The 21,112-nt window shown below is 35.7% G+C and overlaps 1 protein-coding gene across 1 annotated transcript in view; it reads right to left on the bottom strand.

Moving 5' to 3' along the window:
• The window catches only part of TMEFF2 (transmembrane protein with EGF like and two follistatin like domains 2), a 269,416-nt gene that overhangs the window by 106,697 nt on the left and 141,607 nt on the right, over positions 1-21,112 (bottom strand). Inside the window, exon 5 of the mRNA XM_066279486.1 lies at positions 9,094-9,190. Within this exon, the coding sequence (XP_066135583.1) occupies positions 9,094-9,190 (97 nt within the window). The remainder of the gene's footprint in view (positions 1-9,093; positions 9,191-21,112) is intronic.

The raw sequence follows: 21,112 nt of genomic DNA, 5'->3' as shown, positions 1-21,112 counted from the left end.
GTATTTTATTTACTTATTTATTTTACTAAAAAAGCATTTAGATTTTCAGCACTACTGATTTTTTGAGTGGGTGTTGCACAGAATCTTATAATTTTCAATCACTTATCAGGTATTACACATTCTGTTTGTTAGGGAAATATGTCTGGATTAGACTGATGTGGGCTGCCAAGGATGGCTTGCTGATTTGTTCTTTAGATGAACCAACATAAATAATAAATATATTTTAGGAGAAACCACTGATCAGAAACAGTTTTTACCCTATTCAAAGCACCTCTGGGAGGACAATTTCTCTGTAACTAATGCTTATACCTCAGAAAGCTATTTATTATGAATGCTCTGGATAGAGACAATGGAAATGTTTTCAGTACACATACTGTCTAGTCGCCTGGAGTAATTCAAGAGAGATGTCCAACATAAAGTTAGAAGGAATTTAGGTTTTGGTAAATTTTTTAGATCACAAATATTAGGACAGTGTTCTCAAATTCATTTGTCTCGAGAAATGCAAAAAAATAGGAGAAATAATTAGAATTTGGGCTATAGAAATTATATTCAAATGTAAATATATTATTCATAAATTTGTTTAACATTCATAACAATCTCCAAATTCAGCCCCAAGATTTAAATTAAAACTTTTAAAATATTTTGTTGATGTGTAAAATATGGTTAAACTTATTAGAAATACATATATGCATACACACATGTATGCATGTACACAAATATACATATATAGAAGGAAATACAAAGCACTTATCTTGGAATCATGGGCATTTTAGTAGAGGTTTTATATTTATATTTCTAGTCTTTCAAAATTTTTATGTTAAATATGTACAGCTTTTATAATCATGGAAGCTATAAAAAATTTCATTTCAATGTAACCATCAAAAATATGGATTGGGAAATAAGAGGATTGGAATCATATTTTTAAGTGCTAGGTAAGATACAGCATTGCCACTAATATCTGGATTAGAACCCACTCGCATATGGGCCATCTGCCTTTGCCATTTAATTTGGTGATTCTTCCCTCTTTCTATAAATCTTATAACTTTATTCTTGCATTTGGAAAGGGGCGTGTAGCCCATTAACTACTCCCAAAGGTAGTAAAGAATGAATCACGCCTTGCTTAGCAATTGGCTTCCCGAGCAGTGTCCTGGCTCTTTTGGAATCTTCAAAGCTCTGCCTTTTGCAAACTTCTCTGAAATGCGATAATGACACACCAGCATTACAGAAAGAGGGAGTGTTATAATGGCTGGTCTCTAAAAGCTGTGTGACACGTATGGCTCTTTTCTATATTAAATTCTGAAAACTATCACTATTGATAACATAAAATATGTTCACCCTTGTCCATAATCAGGGATGCAATTGCCATTTCCGAACAAATCTATTGAAGTTGCAGCAGTTAAAAATAACCAGATTTAGGTAAAGATAATTTCATTCTCTGCAATCTCATGGTTAGGAACCTTTTCAATCTAATTGGTACACACATAATTATAATTAGAATATTTTTCATAAATAATAATTCATCATATCTTAAAAAACAAATAAAAAGCAAACAGTTTTTGAGAAATGTATATTTACTGAACAGGAAAGAAAATACTTCAGGGCATCCTAAACAATTTGAACCTATTAGTGGTGAATTCATAATAAAGTGGCAATTAAAGTCTTTGTTTTGATATTCCATTTCAGCAAATAAAGTGAGATTCTAAATGAATATATCTAATGTATTAGTTATATTCAGTTTTCATGTGTATATTCATAATATACACACACAACTTATACCATAAATATATGAGGAGACGTGAGTGGTGGTTAAGAACCTAGTCTCTGGAATCAATCTGGCAGGGTTCAAATCATGAACCCTAGCTCTTTCACATACCCTTTGGCTTTGGGAAGTTTGCTTAACCTCTTTTGCTTCAGTTTCCTTTTTCCTTCCCTTCCCTTCCCTTCCCTTCCCTTCCCTTCCCTTCCCTTCCCTTCCCTTCCCTTCCCTTCCCTTCTTTCTTTTTTATTTTTGTAAAATGAGTTTTGTTAGTGTATCTAACTTCATAAGATTATTGAGAGGATAAAACGGCTCCATGGATGTAAACATTACAATGGTTCCTACCATGTGGGAAATATATGTTTTTGAAGGTTCTCTCATATTTTGATAACTACAGTGAGTCTTATATTTTTATTCTGAGACTGAGATGTTGCATTGGGATGCTGAAACATGGAGAATGTATTCCCTTATGCTAAGGAACAGGAATCTCTTATTACTATATACTAGAAATTGAAGCTCAGAAAATTCCAGAGGAATTGAGAGGAGTTTGGTGAGTGAACACTAGAAAAGTAAGTCTGCAGCAAGATTTTAAAGAGCAAGTACAAAGAGAAAACAGTTAAGTTAGTGGTAGAAATATAATCTGTACTTAGGAGTTTGATTTCCTTTCTTCAGCCTTCATACAGCATTTTATTATTTTTATATAAAATGGAAATTCCATGATTTATGCTGCATGAGTTAAATAAAAATTATAGAAGAATATAAAACATGTTAATGTTTAGAATACTTTATTCCTGTATTTCTTGGTACTCTACACCAGGCCTACATTTGTAGCTGTGAGGTCCTAGTGAAATTTCATTTTGAAGTAGCCCAGCAGTAGACTTGAGGTAAGCTTTAGTTTTAAAGACCACTATTGATTTTCAACTTTAAGGTATATATTTTTTTAAGTGAGAAGTGGGAAGGCAGAGAGACTCCCACGGGGATCCACCTGGCAAGCCCCCAATATGGCAATGTTTTGCCAATCTAGGACCATTCTTTCATTGCTCGGCAACTGAGCTATTGTAGCACCTGAAGTGAGGCCACGGAGCCATCTTCGGTGCCTGGGGCCAATTTGCTCCAACCTAGCCATGGTTGCAGGAAGGGATGAGAGAGATAGAGGGAGAAGGGAGAAAGGGAGAGGTGGAGAAGCAGATGATCACTTCTCCTGTGTAGCCTGACAAGAGAATTGAATCCAGGATATACACATTGGTCAAGTGCTCTGCCACTGAGCCAACTGTCCAGGGCCTTGCCTTAAGGTTAATTTCTAAAGTTTTACCTTTCACAAAGCATAAGCTGGGTTTTTTTTGAAGATGGGTTAGTTGAGGGTTTTGTTTTTTTGTTTTTTGTTTTGAAATTGCCTATTGTGCTTTTGAAATGACATTGGTATTTGTCTTTCTAAATATCTTTTAACAACTTTAGATTTAGATTATTTCACGTTTAGACAAAGATATGCTAAAAATATCAATGTTTTTTTCTTAAAATTAGGGAATGAAAAGATGAGTATTCCCCCAGATCAGGAGCTATGTATTTTCCTCTGTCTCTGCAAAAATTTTCTGGGCAAGGAGAGACATTGAAGGAAAAAGAGGTGTCTTTAATCTTCAGACATCGTCCATGTATACAAACAAAATAAACTGCAGAGACTTTCAGAGGTGACAGCATCGTCTTCACAGTGGGGGAGCAAAGGCAACTTCCGGGAGGCAGTACCTCAACTACAGGAATCTTAGCACTGAAAGCGGTACACCCAACAAAAACCATGAATTTCTGGACCAGACCTATCTTCTGTTTTTGTTTTGTGTGTGTGTGTGTGTGTGTGTGTGTGTGTGTGTGTATGTGTGTTTTTTTTTTCATTCTTTCCATGAGTAAATTCACATTAGAAGCTAGTCCCAACTATAACATTCACAGTTCAAAGGCAAAAGAGCAAAGGAACTCAATAAGAAGGAAACCACCTCGAGGGAAGACTAAATAGTCTTAGAGTTCACAAAATTCTGTTATTAATCAGTATCCTCTTCTTCAGATAGCCCACATACAACCACCAATCTTTATTTTATTTAATAGAAAACAATTGGAAACTTTCCAATTGCCGCATAATCTTTTTGTTCCATCATTGGCCAGTAGTAATTTTAAAAGAAATCATTTTCTATATTTTCCTCAGAGGTGTCTTTATGTTCCTTATCAAACTCATAATCCAAATGTCCTCAAGTCAGCAGGACCTAACGCCTAAATTGCTTATATGTATGGTGAAATCTAGTGCCAAGGATCATCCACAGCCATTGCCCGGCTTCAAATATTCATGATTCTCCACAGTCTAAAATGTATTAAAGGTGGGAATGATGCCAGCAACACACAGTCTTCCCAGTGACAAGGAGCCTTCTCAGATCAAAGGAGCATGATGTTAAAGACTTCAGACTAAACTGTCTTTGAAAGAGACATTCACAAAAGGGATGCCAAATCCCACACCCGGTTTCAGTTATGACACATCAATGAAATAAAGAAAAAATAAATAGATGCTCATTCATTTTCTTTTCTGAACTCGTTTTACTGCAACTATTCTGTTTTTCTCCTGTCTCACCATTGCAGTCTAACCAGGATGTTATGCACTAAAGCTGGAAAACATTCTTCATGTTTCAAAATTAAAATAAATGACTGACTGAGGAATTAATAGCATGTCAGCCAATATAATTTTGCTAATGGAGCTTGAGTGGCAAGTAGAGAATAATACAAGAGTAAAGTTAAAATGGAAGAGTTATAAAAGGTAAGTGAGAAACAAATACACAGTAATTTAAGTTGTACCTTTATGTCATTTGTCACCCAGTCACATCTGCTCTTACACCTGTGCTCTCTTCCTTGATCTATCCTGACACCTTGAAAATGTTAGGCGTGCAGCCAATTTCATACCCAGCCATTCCTATGATCAGACCTAGCTACCTACTTGCTTTATTCTTACATTAAATCAAGTATAAACCTCAGGGCTCTGAACTACTTCTGATTGACAGGACCAACAGAAAGTTCTAGGCTAATTACTTCTTAGGAGTAGTTCCCAGTGCAAAGAGTTACTACTGACCTACTTTGGACTTACTGAAATAATTTATCAGGTATGATAATTAAGGGAATATAAAACTGTTTCTAAAACCAATCAAGTATCAGAAATATTTGTAGAAATCATAAGTTGGTATTCCCAGAGCTATCAAATGGGCTTTATTACTTTGTAGTGAGTCAATTTTATTATGTTTGACTTATTTATCAACCGTTCTCTCTTTTTTTTATAAATTATATTTGACAGAATGTATTTAAGAGTCTCTTTGATGTATAAATATATTAGTTTTGACTTTTTTTCCAGTCTAGATATAAAGAGAAACAATCTTTTAAGCCTTTCTTTTTATGTCTTCTTAACCCTTGCCCCACAAATAGGCCACACATCCCTCTGCACAGGTGTTGCAATTATTTCTTAAGTTCATCCTAAATATAGGGATGCGTGGATATGAGGGTGGATATATGTGTGGTGTGGAACACTTACCATGGGGACTTTTCATTCTCTCTTTTGAAAGCCTAATTCTTTCCTACACCTAAGTAAATATCTATAAGTGGAGACTATTTTGAAGCAATAATCTTTCTTACAGAGCAAAACTGACCGTTTATTTTTTCCCCCTCATGTCCTCTGTGACTTGTTTCTTAACTCAAAAGCTCATCTAGATAACTATGAAAACAAGATCAGCTGACTGTGTACTGGCTTCTGAATTCTAATGAAGATTTTTATCATCTCTAAAGTACCTAAGCACCTTTGAATAACTAGACCTAGTCCTTGTGGTAAAAAAGCAAAATATAATTTCTTAGGCCAGGGTTAAAGAAAGATCAGGAGTTAATTTTTTTTTCACCTTCATTTTAATGTTGTAGATACAATAATAACATTATTTCTCAGTAGTATTTATTCATATCTTGTTATTACTTCATAATGTAGAGTTGAGGAAATGCATATGCATAAAACTATAGGTTAGTGTCTTAGGAGAAAATAAGACAAAACGCTGAGCTGTATTCTTTGTTGCCACAAAGAATACACAGTGCTTTATGTTTGCACAAGGACCTGGCCATGGTTTCATCCGAAATCAATGGCATGTCTAAGCTCCCCTAAATCACACATCGAAACTGACTGTGTGAGAGTCAGATCCCTCCCCTCCTGCTTCCTATCTGACTTACAGCCTCATTCATTCCATGCCTATTTAATTTCATTTATTGCTTTATTTGTGTGTCCTTCAGCTCTTTCTGATCTGTCCTTCATGGCCATAACCAAATAATACATTAACATATAAAGGTATTTATGTAAATGAAAATCAATACGCTTATCATTTCAGCATCATTCTTTACTGCTTACATTGGACGTTTTAAGTACATTTTATTTAAACGCTAACAACTTTTCATTCTTGCCTGGGAAGTGTAATGATCTTCTTGGCTCCCTGCCCCCTGCAGCCCTTTAATCTTCACAGCTATGGTCACTTAGCCCTATCTGGAAGTTCAGCCTTATTCCGCATTTTTAAACTAATCTTGTCCCAAGGCTGGGGGTGTACAAGATTTCCTTAGCCAGAAGCTAACAGATTCAGCATCCAATCAGCCTTGCTGCATTCTGACCGTGTCACTTATTTCTGAGATCCAGGTGCTTGTCCCAGCCCCTTGTAACCAAGGCTCGGCTTTCTACACTAGTTCCTGCAGGTGGGTATCTCTCCGGTCTCGCCTGCATCTGTCTCTGATTACTTTTTCTGATAGATTTCCCCGTCCTCACTGACGTCAGGTCTACCTTGCCCTTCTCCATGTTTCCCTTGTGAGTTTCTTTTTCTAAGTGCAGTTGCCATGGCTGGTGAGTCTTCCTGATGCCACTGGCCTTGCCTACCTCTCCTTGTACTGTCTGTCTTCATACCATAGATCTGATCTTTTGCTAGAATACCAGGAGTGACACTTCTCGTCTGGACATTTTCCTACTGCCGGCTGCAGACATCTCCCTTGTCACCAGCTCTAACCCTGCAGGTCTTGAGTCACTGAACCTAAGCTGCCTACAATCTGGCCATCTCATTATCTCAGATATGACAGAAAAAAAAAGTTTTTTTAATTGCATCTTTGGTTGAACTGTTATGCTAACACCCTCTAGTTACTTTCACTTCACATCTTCATCTTGTCCCTGCCACTTAAACACTTTAAAACTCAGTGCCCTTTTTGTAAAGTGAGATAATTATGGAATATACTCTTAGGCTTATTTTGAAGATAACTGAGAAAAAGAAAATACATAGAAATGGAACAACTCCAATGTAAGCAATCAGTAATCTTTACTTGCTATTATTATCTCATTTCTCAAATCTTTGCACTTGTAAAATAAAACTATGTCATTTAAAGATGATCATTAATGAGATGAGAAACTAAGGGAATTAATTTTTTAAAGATAATTTAGGGACTCATGAATTTTTTAAAAGTAAAGTAGTTGACAGCAAGATATTTAACAGCTTTAAAAATAATGTTGAACTACAGATGCAACTACAGCAAATATTAAAAATGAGATATCAAAAATTATATTTTCCATAAGTATGTCTTAATATACAGAGCCTTAAAGTATTTAGGAAAGAGAAACATCTTTGAGTCATTTATTTTAGAACTGTATTCCATAATCATCAGAGAGATATGTAAGAGAATTCTATGTCTCACTTTTCTGAAATAGTGATTTATTAATTTACCCTAAGAACCTGACTCAGTTTGCTCAGTTAGACCCTTTAACTTATTCTGCATTCAAAAATATTTTAAAATATTTTAACTGCAGACTGTTTCACTCTTGTCAAAATTACGTTGCCTTAATGTTTTTTCTTCTTGACCCTTAAATGAATTGCCCCCTCCACCCATAAATATTTGATCAAAATGATTGCTTTATTTAAATTGAGATATAATTGACATATAACATTGTATACATGTAAGCATGTAAGATGTATAAAATATTGATTTACAACTCTTAAATATTGCAATATGATTACCACTATCACATTAGCAAATAAGTCTTTTAGTTCACATAATTACTAGTCCTTTGGTGGTAAACATTTAAGATTTACTGACACTTTGATCAAAATGAGTGTTAAAAGCTCTAGGCAAGCACAATCTACATTTTGAAGAAAACAAAGGATAGCTGGCTGTTTTCTGAAAGGTATTAGTAAAAACTGCTGAGTGAGGGAGGGAGAAGAAAGAGGGGAGAGAGAAAAAGTGAGATAGGAAGGGGGGGAGAGAGAAAGAAAAAGGAAGTGAGGGAGTAATGGGGAGAGAAGGAGGGAGAGAGAGAGAAAGAGAGAGAGACTGCCTCTACTATAATACCACAAAAACCTCTTCTGGATTCTGGGTTATTCACTTTGGGTATATAATCAAGGTGGGACCAAAGACATGTCCATGCCCTAGATGGTTAACATTTTGGGACTCATTCAAAATAATAAATATTATTCATTATTTGTTCAGCATATCTTAACAGGAGAAGCTAAGTACTATTTGGGTGAAGGGAGAAGTTTACCCTCAAAGATCATTCTTTTCTTTACCTTCTGCCTAGTTCAACTACAGGCATGCATAGGCATACTCACTTTTTATTTTATTTTATATTTTATTTTATTTTGTTTTATTTTATTTTATTTTATTGTTTTTGTGACAGGGACAGAGAGAGACAGAGCTAGAAAGATAGGGACAGACAGACAAGAAGGAAGAGAGATAAGAAAAATCAATTCTTTGTTGTAGCACCTTAGTTGTTCACTGATTGCTTTCTCATATGTGCCTTGACCAGGGAGCTATAGCAGACAGAGTAACCCCTTGCTCAAGCCAGTGACCTTGGGACTTTGAACCTGAGTCTTCCACATCCCAGTCTGATGCTCTATCCACTGCACCACTGCCTAATCAGGCTAGGCATACTCTTAAATCTCTGTGGGTACCCAGATCCACCATCTTAGAAAGCTGTTTAGCAACTGTTCATTCTTTTTTGATCATGTTTCTTAAGAGATGCTCTGGTAAATATGATTATTCTCTCCATTTCTTAACATTGACAGTATCTGGAAGTCTCAGTGATATCCTTTTATATCTTATCAAATGAAGCAGGGAAACTGGTCAGCTGCTTGGCTGGCCAAGCTTTATTCCATTTTCAGAAATTTCTTGCTTTTATTATAGCACACGTACCCCTTGTCCCCTTTAGGAAATAGGTAAGAAAAATAAATATTGAAAATATGTACTGTAGGAAATGCTTGATGGAGTAAAAAATTAAATCATCATTATTTTGTTTAAAAGAATAAATAAAAGCACATTACCAGACATCCTCAGCATCTTCATCACATTCTGCACCAAACTGGCAAATATCACAGGTGGATGTCTCCTTTTGACTGGTTTCTCCTGAGCCTTCATGGACTATAAGAGAAAAGGAAACAAAAATAATTCAGTAAGTGTGCATCATACCAACAATTCTAAGATTATGTTAAAGCTGCTGCTTTTCAACGGACCTGTTTACTATTGGGACTTCATAAAAATGTCATTCTCAGCCGTGGCTGGTTGGCTCATTGGTAGAGCGTTGGCCCAGCATGTGGATGTTCTGGGTTAGATTCTGATCAGGACACACAGAAAAAGTGACCATCTGCTTCTCCACCCTTCCTTCTCCTCCTTCCCCTTCTTTCTCTCAATTGAATCATAGCCATTGCTCAGTTGATTTGAGTGAATTAACCACCCCATACTGAGGATGGCTCAGTGGCCTGCCTCAGGCACTAAAAATAGCTCAGTTGCCAAAGAACAGAACAATGCCTCAGATGGGCAGAGCATCGCCCCATAGGGGTCTTGCTGGGTGGATCCTAGTTGTGTTGCATGATGGGAGTCTATCTTTCTGCCTCCTCTGCTCTCACTTAATTAAAAATATTATTCTTAACTCCTTTCTTTCCTACACTTAAGGATATCTCTAACGATAATATGCCATCTATTAGTATGTAGTGAACATTTCAGCTTTTCATAAGCAGAACAAAACAAATAAGAGGACTTACTGTACTTATCAAAATTATTTGGCTAATAAATAAACTGTATGAAAGAGTTATGTAATGAAAAGTAGTCTCTACTTTATAAAAAACTAGCATTTTCTCATTTCTAAATTATAGATATTTTTTTCATTCACAGGCTTTTATACATAATTTTAAAAACTTAAATGGGCAGCCTTGACTAATTAAATATATTTTCTTTTTTCTCCCCTTGAAATATCAAGGACTTATAAGAAAAAAAATGTTGATTATAAATTTTTAGGAACAGCTATTAATTGGTGTGTACAGTAATTTCTTGAACTTTACATAAATATTACACAGACTACATCATAATGATTTCTTCTCTGACAGTTATGAACATATATTTTATTTAAAAATATATATATTGTCATTAATATTATTGATATTGGTCTTTTTCCCTCCTCATAAATTACAAATGTAAAAATATACAATGTATAACCTAATTATGAACCTAACCTCTCAAAGTCAGGGCACAGTAGTGTAAATCAAGAAAAAACTTTCTAGCATTTTAAGTCCAAATAATGAAAATCTGAGCAACACTTTTGAGATGATGAATTATTGTTTACCCAATAAAAAATAGTTGAAAGCAAAAATAATTTTGTTTGTAGATAAAAAATTGCAACAACCTAACTACTGCATAGATAATTATTCCATGGACAGAAATCAGATGTTTAAATCAAGAAGATCTATAAAAAGTGCACTTCTGTTAAAGGTCATGTATTTTCAATAGAAAAAGAACACAAGCAATTAAGTATGTCATTGGCTCCTATCTTTATAAAACCTAATAAATGAAAATTCTTACAGAGACATAATTTATTAACACGCCCCCTGAACCAAACAAACCCAACCTTACTTATTTACTTTCAGGAAGATATTCTCTCATTGTTTCTTTTTTGTCTGTTAACAATTGTTTTTAACATTTATAAAAGCAAAGGTCTCTATTCCTTGATTTTCTTTAATTTGCTGCTGTGCAGACAAATGATTTTTTTTTAAGGACAAGAAGGCATCTCTGAGAGTACTCCATTTTATAGTTTTTCCAGGAAAAGTAGAGATTTATTTATCCTAAAGTAATTTTTTTTGTGTGTACGTGATTATTTGCACTTACCTTTAAAAATTATGAATTAAACAGATTAACTTCTGCAAAAGTAGTTATGATAAGGCTTTACATTTGGATATCTTAAAAGAAAGGAGTTTCTCTCCAGAAAGAAGGGATTTTGAACTCTGATAAAATAGACAACACTTTTATCCTCTCTATTACTTCAATACAGGTCAGACCATTAGAGTGGACCATGAGGAGAAGAAGGAAGCTGGGCCTCACCTCAGGGGAGCTTGAACAGCTGAGGTTGGTCTCTTTATTACTTTCTTATTATTAATGCAACACAGAAGCTGCTAATGGGAGAGAGCCTTTTAGTGTTAGCAAGATTAGCAGCTTCCAGACTAAAACTTCTCATCACTCAGGAAATATACTAACACGCTGGGAAGGTCCTTAAATGAACAGTTACAGCCACTTAGGGGCAGTCCTGTTTTTCTCTCGCAGTTGAGGTTCTTGGTTAGAAATCTACTCGGAGTAAACCAGGGGATGAATTGTGCTAACTCAAAATTATATATAATAGTATATACACAATATAAACTATAATATATATAATATATTATTTAAAATAAAATATCAGTGGGATTTATAATTACATCTATAGCTTGTACAATAGCTATATTATATAATATAGTACATATTATATATACACACTGTAGTATATGTACTATATTATATCACCTAAATATTTTTATAATATGACTTGGGAAGTGTTTCTACATCCTCTACTTTATGAAAGAGTTTATGTCTGACAGTATTATTGTTAGATTTCTTCATAAAAGCTATTTAAATTTTCTATTTTATTGATCTCTGTTATTTTTTTGTGTTATATCTATATAACCAGGGTTTAATTTATTATTTTATAATTTCTTAAAATGAAAGAATTACTTGATTTTATACTTTTTTAGTTTTTAATAAATATATTTAAATCTATAAATTTCCTTATAGTGACTGCTTTAGCTGCATCACACAAATGTGGATATTGAGCTTATATGGATAGTATTTCTGTTAAATATATATATATTATAAATATTATAAATATATCTATATATACACAAATGTAAATATATATTAATATTTAACATACTTTGAGATTTCTTCTCTAACCTATGGATTACTTAATGTGTTTCTTAACTACCAAATATTTGAAGATCTTTAAAATTATATCATTTTGTTCATCTTTAATTTAGTTCTATCATGGTTAGAGAACATGAACTATTTAACTTAAATCCTTTGAAATTTATTAAAAACGTTTTATGGCTGAGAATATTGTCCACCTCCTTGAATAATTCATGTGCATGTTAAAAGTTGTACTCTTTTGTGGGGAGTAATTTTCTATAAAGTGTGAACTAGCTTAAATCGATGGTTAGTATTATTCAAATTATCCCTAACTGTACTGATTTTTAAATTATTATATTTCTGAGAAAGGAGTGTTAAAAATCTCTATCAGGGACAGTAAATTTGTTTCTAGTTCTCTTTTGTTTTGTCTCGTATTTGGAAGCTTTGATATTGAGTGCAAAAACATTATAGTCTTATGTCTTCTTAAATAAGTGACCTTTTTCTCATTATAAAATGCATCCTATTTATCTATCTATCTATCTATTTATTTATTTCTTTTTACAGAGAGTCAGAGAGAGGGATAGATAGGGACAGACAGGAACGGAGAGAGATGAGAAGCATCAATCATCAGTGTTTTGTTACGACACCTTAGTTGTTCATTGATTGCTTTCTCATATGTGCCTTGACTGCGGGCCTTCAGCAGACCCAGTAACCCTTGCTTGAGCCAGTGACCTTGGGTCCAAGCTGGTGAGCTTTTGCTCAAGCCAGATGAGCCCATGCTCAAGCTGGCAACTTCGGGGTCTCAAACCTGGGTCCTCTGCATCCCAGTTCGATGCTCTATCCACTGCTCCACCGCCTGGTCAGGTCCATCCTATTTATCTTTAGTAACACTAGTCATCTTGAAGTTCACTTTATTCAAATATTCAGAGCCACACCAGCTTTTTATTGCTTATTATTTCTATTCTTTCACACCTGTGCTGTTGTTAATATGTTTAAAGCGTGTTTTTTGATAGGCTCACAGATTCATAGAATAAACTGATGGTTGCCAGAGGGGAGGGGCGTGGGAGGCTGGGCAAAAAAGGCAAAGGGATTAAGAAGTACAAATTAGTAGTAAAAAATAGTCATAAGGATATAAAGTACAACACAAGGATATAGTTAATAATATTGTAAGAACTGTGTATGGTGCCAGGTGGGTAATGGAAATATCAAGGGGACACTTTGTAAAGTATACAATTCTCTAACCACTATGCAGTACATCTGAAACTACTACAAAATAATATTTAACATAAACTGTAATTGAAAAAAGAGTTTGTTTTTTGTAAACATATAATTGGATCTTGTTTTTTTATTTAGTCTGAATACATAAGCATTTCATTAGGGCAGTAAGTCCATTTACTTTAATATAATTAATTTTGGAGTTATTCTTACATTATTTTGATGGTTGCTTTAAGAATTATAATATGTCTCTTTAAATTATCCTAATCTATTACTTAATGAGCAATTTAAGAACTTTATGACATTATTTTTTAATTTCTACAGTCTATTCTTTACATTCTTATAGTCACATGTCATACTTTTAACTATGCTGCAAAGCTCATGTTCTCTTTTAAAATTAGTTTTATTTAAACCGCCATTTTATTCATTCATATTCTTTTCAGCAGCAAAAGCCAGAGATTTCAGTACTAATGAAGACTGCAGCCTGTTACTGTTAAATGAATATTTGACTTCTGACATGCATGTGTTTTAACTTTTTAAGACTTATCTGTAGTCTCACATTCTCCATGCCATACACTAATGATATATGACACTTATAGTAGATTGCATTATTCTTCCAATTAGTTTTCCACCTTCCCTGATAAAAGAATTGTATGTTCCTTTCTATAGTCATGACTTGAGTTCCATGATATCACTGTTGGTCTTACGACTTGCTTTTGCCATTGAATTATGAGCGAAAGTGAGAAACTGTATAAAAACCATCATGTGGATTTTCACTTTCTTGCTTTTTTTCCTTTGCATAAAAAATGACACACTCCAGAATAAAAGCTGTTCCTTCAACCAATCCCCAAATGAGAAGATATCTAGAGCAGTCATAGTGAACCCTAGCCGTAGAAGCAAGAATTTTTGCTACTGATGCTGTAAGCCACTGAGGTTTTGAGGTCATTTTTAAGTATGGCTTTACCTAGTGAAAGATGACTAATAAGGGATGAATTAATATTAACAATAAATTCTAAGAAAACATATTACACATTTCAGATTTCATTTGCATTGCTCGTCTATACAATCCTAGATCTGCTTTTAATTTTCTCCAAATCTTCTTTCAAATTTTGACTATTTTCTATACCAGCATATATTCTGCAGGGGTCCCCAAACTTTTTACAAAGGGGGCCAGTTCACTGTCTCTCAGACCGTTGGAGGGCCACCACATACAGTGCTCCTCTCACTGACCACCAATGAAAGAGGTGCCCCTTCTGGAAGTGCGGCGGGGGGCCGGATAAATGTCCTCAGGGGGCCGCATGTGACCCGCAGGCCTTAGTTTGGGGATACCTGATTAAGGCATGTTTCTTCTATTATATTTTCATTTTTCCCAACAGGGTACTACCTTTCCGAGTTTATGCTTGGTTCTCATTTGTTTCTCCATGCAGGTCTAGTACATCTCCTTTACAGCTATATAAGGTGTGCCATTCAAATTAAACAGAGCATAAACAATGAATACAGTATAAATATGAATGAATGGAAACCTACACATTCATCAAGCCAGAAATAAAATAGGTGTCCCTTGAAACTATTATATTTTATTAACAGAGAATGACATTTCTAAGCTTGAATACAGCCCATAGAGACTGGTTCTAAGCTCATTTAAATTATTACAAAGCTCAGAAAAAACATGTACACAAATTTTATGTAGACTTTAATCTTAATTGTTTTCAAAATTTAGAAGGCCCTTTTTCTCTTTCTGTTTTAGAATCAATACCAATCTGGCAGTTTTTTCTCTTAAATTGGTAAGATGACAAATTAATTCTTGCTAGATGTTTAACTTTTCCACTTATATAGATAAAGGATTTATCAATGATAACATTCAAATACCTGTTGTAACTAACATTACTTTGATAATAAAATTATAACAAATGGCAATTTTTCTTTTTGAATAACTTGAATAAATTACTATTTCATTATCACTAAGAGCTTAATTTAGAGTTAACTTTCCAATAAACAGAAAATTCTACTTAAAGTATAGAAAAATAATTTTTTTATATCAAAACTCCCATTCCATCTTTTAATTTGAACAACTTGTAGATTTTGCTGTTTGTATGCCAGTTCTCCCTCTCCTAGTCTTCTCTCACATATAAGTTGAACCTAAACCAGGGGTTGGGAAACTTTTTGGCTGAGAGAGCCATGAATGACACATATATATATATATTTTTAAGTGAAAGTCTTTGGGTGTCAACTTTTTTTTTTTTTTTTTCTCTGAAGCTGGAAACGGAGAGAGACAGTCAGACAGACTCCCGCATGCGCCCGACCGGGATCCACCCGGCACGCCCACCAGGGGGCGACGCTCTGCCCCTCTGAGGCCTCACTCTGCCGTGACCAGAGCCACTCTAGCACCTGGGGCAGAGGCCAAGGAGCCATCCTCAGCGCCCGGGCCATTTTTGCTCCAATGGAGCCTTGGCTGTGGGAGGGGAAGAGAGAGACAGAGAGGAAGGAGGGGGTGGGGATGGAGAAGCAAATGGGCGCTTCTCCTGTGTGCCCTGGCTGGGAATCAAACCCGGGTCCCCCACATGCCAGGCCGACGCTCTACCGCTGAGCCAACCGGCCAGGGCCGACACATATTTTAAAATGGAATTCCATGAGAGCCATACAATGACCCGTGTACGTTATGCATTATCCAATAAAAATTTGGTGTTGTCCCGGAGGACAGCTGTGATTGGCTCCAGCCACCCGCAACCATGAACATGAGCGGTAGCAAATGAATGGATTGTAATACATGAGAATGTTTTATATTTTTAATGCTATTATTTTTTTATTAAAGATTTGTTTGCGAGCCAGATGCAGCCATAAAAAGAACCGCATCTGGCTCGCGAGCCATAGGTTCCTGACCCCTGCCCTGAACAATGGAAGCTACTGACCACACCTAATGGCTCAGGCAATCCTAAACTGTTGTTTTTGAGCCTTCAATATGTTCTTTTACATTTTCCAACATTTTCCTAGAAATGTTAATATGACTTTAAAAAAATAAGGAATAAGAAATACTTTTATTCATATTATAATGTGAGAAAATTTGAATAATAATTTATACTTATGTCATATTCTTGAAATGCATTTTATCTAGTATTTACAAAACTAACAGATTTATTCTGTATGTGTATTAGTAGCACAAAGCAGCAATATGTGCTCAGATTTTAGGGAGAAAATCCATTATCTTTGTTTTTTTAATTAAAAGAAGTATAAATCCTCTGTTAATTTTTAATTTTTAAGTGATTTAAAAGCTAAATGCTGACTGACCAGGCAGTGGTGCAGTGGATAGAGCATTGGCCTGGGATGCGGAGGACCCAGGTTTGAAACCCCGAGGTCATTGGCTTAAGCACAGGTTCACCAGTTTTAGCACTGGGTCACTGGCATGAGCATGGGATCATAAACATGACCCCATAGTCGCTAGCTTGAACACAAAGTCACTGACTTGAAGCCTAATGTCACTGGCTTGAGCAAGGGTTCACTGGCTTAGCTGGAACCCCATGGTCAAAGCACATATGTGAAAGCAGTCAATGAACAACTAAGGTGCCACAACAAAGAACTGATGCTTCTCATCTCTCTCCCTTCCTGTCTGTCTGTCCCTATCTGTCCCTCTCTCTGTCTCTCTTGCTAAAAAAAAATACTAAAAGATTTTTTAAAAATGGCTAAATTTACATGTACACATAATGGTTTTAAAATCCTAAAAACCATTTGAAAAGTCTAAAAACCAAGTTTTATAACTGAGCAAATGTTAATTTATACTAAACACTCAAAAGAAGATTATAAAAAATTTAATTTTTCATAATTAAGCTATGCTAGAACTTTACAAAGCATTTTTAGAAATCATATGTTATCTTCCATACAACTAAAAATAGTTTAAGAGATTAATAGAAGGCTACTGTATTGCACAATTCTATTGTCATTTAAGTCTGACTCATTTCACTCAGTTTTATCTACATTAGAACTGAAGGTATTCAGTTAATTAGAAAAAGGGTAAAAGAAGGAAGGAAAGAAGAAAGATAAAAAGCTTATTCAGGCCCTGGCCAGTTGGCTCAGTGGTAGAGCATTAGCCTGGCATGTAGATGTCCTGGGTCCAATTCCTGGTCAGGGCACACAGCAAAAGTGACCATTTGCTTCTCCACTCCTTCTCCTCCCCTTTCTCTCTTTTTCTCTCTTCCCCTCTCATAGTCGTGACTCGATTGATTCAAGCGAGTTAACCCCTGGTGCTGAGAATGGCTCATTGATCTTGCCTCAGGTGCTAAAAATAGCTTGATAGTGAACATGGCTCCAAATGGGCAGAGCATTGGCCCCAGAGGAGGTTGCTGGGTGGATTCTGATTCTGGCTTGTGCAGGAGTCTGTCTCTTTCTCTCCCTTCCTCTCATTTGGAAAAAGAAGAAAAGAAAATAAAAGTTTATTCAGCTTGATACCATGTATGGCAGAATTCCTCAGAGCCAGTTACTATACCAGATTTCTGAAACTCTATCATATCAATCATGTGATATTTAGAAGCAAAAGTAGTTTTATTATTTTTGGTATAATTAATTTAAATTACTTTATGTAAACTTAGGTAACTATTTGTTTCTTTGTTACATGTCTAACAGATAAGAAATACATTTTTTATTGGTAAGTTATGAACGTTCACTTGGGTTCCATGGTATATGGTGAGGACCAAATCCCAGTTAAAGGAGATGGAGAAAAGACTAAGAGTTAGGAAGTGGGAAGAACAAATATAGGTGACACTTTTGCACAAATGTCCTGAAGAGAACAAGGAATGAGGAATTAATTGAATAAAGACACAGATTTTTTTTTGAAAGGATGGAGCTGAAGCATCATTTTCTGCTGAGAGGAATGAATGATGAAGCAGAGAGGAACCAATTTATGCAGGAGAGAAAGGGGATAATCACACAAGCAATGCCTTTGAGAAACGATGGGTTTGCATACAAGTCTAGTGCTTGGTCTTAGAAGTAGAAACCCATCCTCTACACTAAGTGAGAGGGCAAAGTATACAGGCCCAGATGGAGGAGAGAGCTGATACTGGAAAGGGGAGGATAAATAGATCTCTGGTTATAACTTTTGCCTCTATTATGTTTATACTTAATTAAGACAGACATCATCAAGTTGAGAGGATGTGATAAGAGAGATGCGATATGTTGTAGGAGAATGAATTGGAATGAAGAAAGATGAAAGCTTTCTCAGTCTTTTCAGACTAATTTATTGCTTTCCAATGTTGTGCTTCATTCTGCTAATTAGCAAATCTTTAATACATAAAGACATATCTTTATGAACTTGAACTTCTGTATGACTTTTGGTATTGATAGCATAAAGGCATTTTGTGATGTAGAAAACTGTATTTGAATCATCAAATAAAGACTGAATTACCAGTAGAGTTAATGCTAACCTACTGAATGTCTGTTACTGTAGAATGGCTTTGCAATCTAGCAAAATTTTACCTGTCACGTTTATTTCTTAAATCATGTCATGTTTATTTCCCCCTTCCATCACCATTGTACCATTGAACCTAAACTTCCACTACCAAATCTATGCAAACTTGCCTATTTTAAATGTATATCTCCCATGTATGAAAATGACACAAAGTAATCTAAAGGCAGGTGCCCGGTAGACACAATTCAGGCTTAGTGCTAGGAGAGATTGCCGGATTCTTGATCCCCACAATTCCCATTTGTAAAATGAGTGCCAGGCCTGCTTAGCTCGCAGGCTGTGGGGACCAAACAGGATGCTGTGTGAAAGTGCTTTGCACCCTCTAAATTGCTTTGCCACCCTAAGGTGTAAAACAAGAAGAAAGTGTAAAACTAAAATAAAGTCGTTGTCTCATTCCAGGTAAAAAGGTTCTTTTCGTAAATGTGAGATGTTGGCCCTTGTGAGTAGCCTTATAACAATAGAGAAACCTTCGTGGGAGCAGAGAAATGAGAATCACAAAACAACATAACAACACAGAGAAAGAAAAATCTTGAGGAACTTATAGAGAAAATCTTGCACACAAAAAAATAAATAAATAAAAACAAGAAAAAAAAAGCTTGCTTGGTTTCTTCTATTAAGGGGTAAAAAGATTAAGGAAAGAACAGGTAAGAAGTAGATGAGAAGTCTCTGATAGCTATCCTTCAAAACTGCCCATACTTCTAGGCTCTTTAGTTTATTACTACATGGAATATTGGAACAGAAACACTCAAGTAGTATTTTCTTTTTTTATTATTACTAATGAAGATAAAAATGAAATAAGGACTTTATCTTTTTTTCCCCGCTTGCCTGCTATAAGCATTGGTTTCACTGTAAGCCTAAAAATAGCATATTCCATCTAAGTCTTACTTCCAAGTCTGAATGAGACTTAAAAATGAAATTTATAAAGGTTTAAATATACAACTGGTTTAAATATACAACTTATTGACATAAATAGGCCAATGAAATAAAAGAGCAGCAGTAATAATGAAGCCAATTTTATAAGGTTACAGCATTTTATAAAGTTGGCAGTCACAGAAAGAATTTTTCTGAATTACCTGTACTATTTTCCAGCCTAGTTTTGCTATTAAAAGTCCAGTCCTTAAATTTTGGAACCACAGTAACCAAAATAATAGGAAGAATACCAAGGCTGGAATTGAGTGTCTGTGATCAGTTGTGCTAGATTGAGCCACAACCTTCCCTCCAACCCCGCTTGCCTTATGTTGGTTGAGTGACCCCATTTCATTTCTACAGTTTTCCTTCTGCCTATTGGCTCCAGTTGGTGGTTTGGTTACTCTTGCGATCTCTTTTTTCCAGTGCACAGCTGTCTCTCAAACTCTGGATTCAAATATGTAATGGATTGCCCATGGCCAAAGACCTCTCTCCTGATGATCCCTCTGACTCTGTTCCTGCTAGCAGCCAAGGAAAGCAGGCCCAGTGGCCTCAGTTTTGCTGCCCCCCCAAAGTGCTTTTCACATGCATTATTTCAAATTGACATAAAGAAAAACAAAGTAAACAAAATATATACTCAAAAGGTCAGAATTATCCAATCAGAAGTGTGAAAGGAGACATGAACATCTTCCACAAAATGGGAACCCCCCTCCAAAACAAAACAGAACCCACAAAATGATCTGAGGAAGCTAAACTGCTGGACTAGTTTAGAAATCGACTTCAGGCTAATCAATATATCTACTTACAGAACCATTAGCTCAGTCTCAAACTGTGAAGTGGACAGACAGAATAGTTATAGAAAAGACATTTAGATTTTTAAAAACTGCATAGAATTTAGAGAAAATTTTATCACTATTAGATTGCGAAGGATATCCAGAGATGCTCTACTTGGAATTTCACAATAAGACCAATTTTCTATTCCCGGCCAGGGCACACAGGAGAAGCACCCATCTGCTTCACCACCCCTCCCCCTCTCCTTCCTCTCTGTCTCTCTCTTCCCCTCCCACAGCCGAGGCTCCACTGGAGCAAAGATGGCCTGGGCGCTGGGGATGGCTCCTCGGCCTCGGCCCCAGGCGCTAGAGTGGCTCTGGTCGCAGCAGAGTGACGCCCTGGAGGGGCGAGCATCGCCCCCTGGTGGGCAGAGCATCGCCCCTGGTGGGCGTGCCGGGTGGATCCCGGTCGGGCACATTCGGGAGTCTGTCTGACTGTCTCTCCCCGTTTCCAGATTCAGAAAAATACAGAAAAAAAAAAGACCAATTTTCTAAACTTTAGGTTTTTAAACTCAAACCAGCTACATTTATAGTTTTATCAAGATTCATAGGGATTTTTATTTTTAAACATCTTACACCTGAATTGTAAGGTAATTAGAACTGAATTAATTCCCTTGTTTTTGCAGATTTGAGGAAAAAATCAAGTTCTGGGGAAAGCTGCTGTTAGCCTGAACCTTGAAGGTTTAGGCTTAACATGAATTGTAGCTTATTACTCTGCTTAATGTTTGTTTTAAAAAG

Source organism: Saccopteryx bilineata, chromosome 5 (assembly GCF_036850765.1).
Source record: "Saccopteryx bilineata isolate mSacBil1 chromosome 5, mSacBil1_pri_phased_curated, whole genome shotgun sequence".
Lineage (NCBI taxonomy): Eukaryota > Metazoa > Chordata > Mammalia > Chiroptera > Emballonuridae > Saccopteryx > Saccopteryx bilineata.
The sequence above is the reverse complement of the archived record's forward strand: the minus strand, read 5'-3'. Positions and strand labels throughout refer to the sequence as shown.